This window comes from Buceros rhinoceros, unplaced genomic scaffold (assembly GCF_000710305.1).
Source record: "Buceros rhinoceros silvestris isolate BGI_N320 unplaced genomic scaffold, ASM71030v1 scaffold38826, whole genome shotgun sequence".
Taxonomy (NCBI): Eukaryota; Metazoa; Chordata; class Aves; order Bucerotiformes; family Bucerotidae; genus Buceros; species Buceros rhinoceros.
Window position 1 is genome coordinate 1 of NW_010420075.1, and position 4,410 is coordinate 4,410.

Consider the following 4,410-nt stretch of genomic DNA (forward strand, 5'->3'; position numbering starts at 1 on the left):
CGTGGGGCTGCCTGCGCTGCTGCGGCCGCCACAATGGGGCCAGCGACGAGGAACTTCGTCCAGAGTCTCCTGGTCCTCTGCTGGCTGACCCGCTTCTGCGCCGGAATAAGCTCCATAGACGTTGACCGCCCCGGTGACGGGAGGTGCCAGCCGATAGAGATCCCCATGTGTAAGGATATAGGGTACAACATGACGAGGATGCCTAACCTGATGGGACACGAAAACCAAAGGGAAGCTGCCATTCAGCTGCACGAGTTTGCCCCCTTGGTGGAGTATGGTTGCCACAGCCATCTGAAATTTTTCCTGTGCTCCCTCTATGCCCCTATGTGCACAGAGCAGGTTTCTACACCAATCCCAGCCTGCAGGGTTATGTGTGAGCAGGCGAGGTTGAAATGCTCTCCTATTATGGAGCAGTTCAATTTTAAATGGCCAGACTCCTTAGACTGCAGCAAACTGCCCAACAAGAACGACCCCAATTACCTGTGCATGGAGGCCCCCAACAACGGATCGGACGAGCCGCCCAGAGGATCCAGCATGCTGCCGCCCATGTTTCGTCCACAGCGGCCCAGTAGTGGCCACGATCTGCAGCAGCATAAGGACAGCCTCAGCAGAACCTCCTGTGAAAATCCTGGCAAGTTCCACCGTGTGGAAAAGAGTGCTTCCTGCGCGCCGCTCTGCACGCCGGGGGTTGATGTTTACTGGAGCAAGGATGACAAACAATTTGCTGTCATTTGGATTGCCATCTGGTCCATTCTGTGCTTCTTCTCCAGTGCTTTCACTGTACTCACTTTTCTGATAGATCCTCAGCGTTTCAAGTACCCCGAGAGGCCCATTATCTTCCTCTCAATGTGCTACTGTGTCTACTCGGTGGGGTACATTATTCGTCTCTTTTCAGGTGCTGAAAGTATTGCCTGTGATAGGGACAGCGGCCAACTCTATGTCATCCAGGAAGGACTGGAGAGCACTGGCTGCACCATTGTGTTCCTGGTTCTGTATTACTTTGGTATGGCAAGTTCCTTGTGGTGGGTAATCTTGACTTTAACCTGGTTTCTAGCAGCTGGGAAAAAATGGGGGCATGAAGCAATTGAAGCAAACAGTAGCTACTTTCATTTGGCAGCATGGGCCATTCCAGCTGTGAAGACCATAATGATCCTAGTTATGAGAAGGGTGGCTGGAGATGAGCTGACAGGGTTGTGCTATGTTGGAAGCATGGATGTGAATGCCTTGACGGGGTTTGTGCTCATCCCTTTGGCTTGTTATCTGGTAATTGGCACTTCCTTTATTCTCTCTGGTTTTGTGGCCCTTTTTCATATCAGGAGGGTGATGAAAACAGGTGGAGAAAACACTGACAAGCTGGAGAAACTTATGGTCAGGATTGGTGTCTTCTCAGTCTTGTATACAGTGCCTGCAACTTGTGTGATAGCTTGCTATTTTTATGAAAGGCTTAATATGGATTATTGGAAAATTGTGGCAACTCAACAGAAATGCAAGATGAACAATCAGACTAAAAATTTAGACTGCATGATGAATAACTCCATTCCAGCAGTAGAAATTTTCATGGTCAAAATTTTTATGTTACTAGTTGTGGGCATTACCAGTGGTATGTGGATCTGGACTTCCAAGACTCTTCAGTCCTGGCAAAATGTTTGTAGTCGAAGACTAAAGAAGAGAAGTAGGAGAAAACCTGCAAGTGTTATTACGAGTAGTGGAATCTACAAAAAACCTCAACATCCACAGAAAACTCACCTTGCAAAATATGAATCGACTCTACAGCCACCCACTTGCGTGTGACCAGGTTTTAGGAGAGACTATATCTCACCTTACAGACTTACAAATGTCCACAGTAGCAGTCAGAAATTAGAAACTAAATGGTGCTCTTTTTTGTCAGAACAGTTTAATATCTCAAGGCAAAAAATATATCATGCTGAATTCAAGACCTGGTGAAAAACTGAAGGTAAATGTACTTATGGAAAGGTTTTCAGTGAAAGAAATATTGAATTAAAACAGTCTCTTCTGTTACTAATGTGTAGTTAAGTACTTCATCCAGCCCTCAGATTTAAAGCAAAACAAAACATCTTATTTAACTTTTCACATAGCTGAGCTGGATTTCCTACAGGTTTCTGAGTAACGAGATATAGTCAAATTTTATGGAGCAACGCATTGATTTTAAAAGTGCCCAAGTGAACATTGTCTCTTCAGAGAAACTGAGGTCCCACGAAGGCCTGTCCTCAGTAGGTATGCGCTCTGTGACGTGCTAACTTAAAAAAAAAAAAAAAGAGAAATCTGAAATCCTTTACAGCTCATCTCAGCGTAGTGGGTTTGGAGTGCCTAAAAATAGGTTCAATCTATAATGCTCACCAATATTCTTTCACTAAAAGAGAAACTTCCTGCACCAGACACAAACTTTGTGAATAAGAATAATGTGCAATACATTTTTTTTCTTACCATGACATGAAAAGAGAAACAAGTATTTTGCTGTACATAAAGACAACAAAAGAAATCTCTTAACAAAAGAACTAAGAGGTCTAGTCCTCAGAAACCCTTTAGTGTTACATTTTGTGGCTTTTTAATGGAAATCAAGCCAATGTTATACACGTTTGGACTGATTTGTGCAAAAAAAAAGGGGGAGATCAATTCAAAGAGACCCAAAGGGCTTATTGACTCTTTCTATTGTTAAACAAATTCTCACTATGAATAGATCAAGAAGCACTAGATTCTGCAAAGGGAAGCTTTGTATAGAGTGACGCTCTTTACTGTGCTGGGGGTGCACAGTTTTGTGCTGTATATATTTGTAATATACAATTATTTTTCATGCTCCACTATTTTATTAAAAATAAAATATGTTCTTTAGTTTGATAATTTCGTGTGTTCTAAACTTTCTCTGATGTGCTTTGTGGTTAATAAACTTGTTTTCTCAATTTTTTGATAAAAGCACACTTTGAATATAATAGGTGTTGTTAGACTTGCCTGCAAGTATAAGCAGATAGAACAATAATTTACTCAAAAGAAATTGCTAGTTGGAATTAAATAAATGGATTTTGAAGTTGCATCTCTTTCTGTGAGCCTCCGCAACTGAGAAAACCGAATGGGAAGAGGCTTTAGTGATGTAAAAAAGCTGCAGTGATGTAGAGTAGCACCGTGTTTACAAAGCACTGAGATTACAACAATGATCCGTGGTTAACACCCCTTTAAAATTTGCATAGGGTACGTTCAGCATGTTAAACATTGCCGGCTCACTTCAGTCTCTACTCTTCAGGGGTTTTTTTGTTTTCCTTCTAACACTACTGAAAGTATCATTGTTATTTGGGAAAAGGCTTCAGGAGGATCGGGAGGAAGAGGAGGAGAAATACATCCTTTGAAGACTGCTTTAAGCAAGCTATCTGATAAAGTTAAAATTGTAAATTCCAGAAAGTTTTTAGTGGAGCATGATTTTGTATGAACCTGAAGCTTCCCCTGCAAGTAACTACCAGGCTGTGTGATCACCTGGGGAGATAGACACAGAACCTCACTTTCTCACACAGGCTGGTCTAGAGAGCCTCTGTCAGGTACCTCACCACAGAAAGAGCAGAGGTGTTCATGGGCTTTGGTAGGAGTGAGGAGCCCTGTGACAGTCGTCTTGTGGCTAGGAACTTGGTGACAAAAGGATCTGTTTGAGCAGTCCGGTTTTTCAACTCATCTGTGTAGTGCGACAAATTTTTGTCCTCTCTAGTCTTTTAAAATGTTTCCAGCAGTGACTAGGAACTTGAATAACAAAAACGGTGCTGCAGGTATTAATAATCTTTATGTCTTTGCACATATGCAAAGCAGCTGTCAATGTGAAATGTATCTTTTGGGGGCAGAGGAAGTATACTTTCCTCCTTTGTGCTGCTGTTTGACACACAGCTTTTAGATGCCCTGGAAGTTAATCCCGGCAGAGCACGCCCTGCCGGAGCCAAAGCAGGGCATCGCACCAAACAAATCCACCTCTGAAACTGCTGAGTTGATGCTTTTGAATCTGCATATTTCTAGTTACATTAGATCCTGAGAAACAGAGTTTTAATAGAACTGAAATAGAAAGTTGTAGAACAACTGAATATGAAGCTGTAGAATAACCCTGTATTGCAGATTGCCACAGGAATCCTTCAGATCCATGTTTTGTTACTGTGTGTGTCACCTTGCCAGTCAGCTATCTGCTTCACACAGATTTAATCTCTGACGTGAAGGTTAGTGCTGGATTTACTAGTGGAAGATTTGTTCAGAGAATGGTTTTGGGCTTCACTCTAAAATACATTAGCCACTGAAATAAATAATCTCGCTATTTTTATAGACTATAGACAAGTATTTGCTTTCATTGTTGATCGTGTATTTTTACAGTCTGCTACTAGGATTCTGGAAGAGAAAAAAAACCGAAGGTGTTCAGCAGTGGCCGAA

General features: G+C 42.2%; 1 protein-coding gene across 1 annotated transcript; it reads left to right on the top strand.

The window, feature by feature from the left end:
- Window positions 1-28: 28 nt before the first annotated feature.
- On the top strand, window positions 29-1,877 carry FZD10 (frizzled class receptor 10). Its single transcript, XM_010139164.1, has one exon. It carries the CDS (start codon window positions 34-36, stop codon window positions 1,789-1,791), a length of 1,758 nt encoding a protein of 585 aa, XP_010137466.1. The 5' UTR covers window positions 29-33; the 3' UTR covers window positions 1,792-1,877.
- Window positions 1,878-4,410: the final 2,533 nt, after the last annotated feature.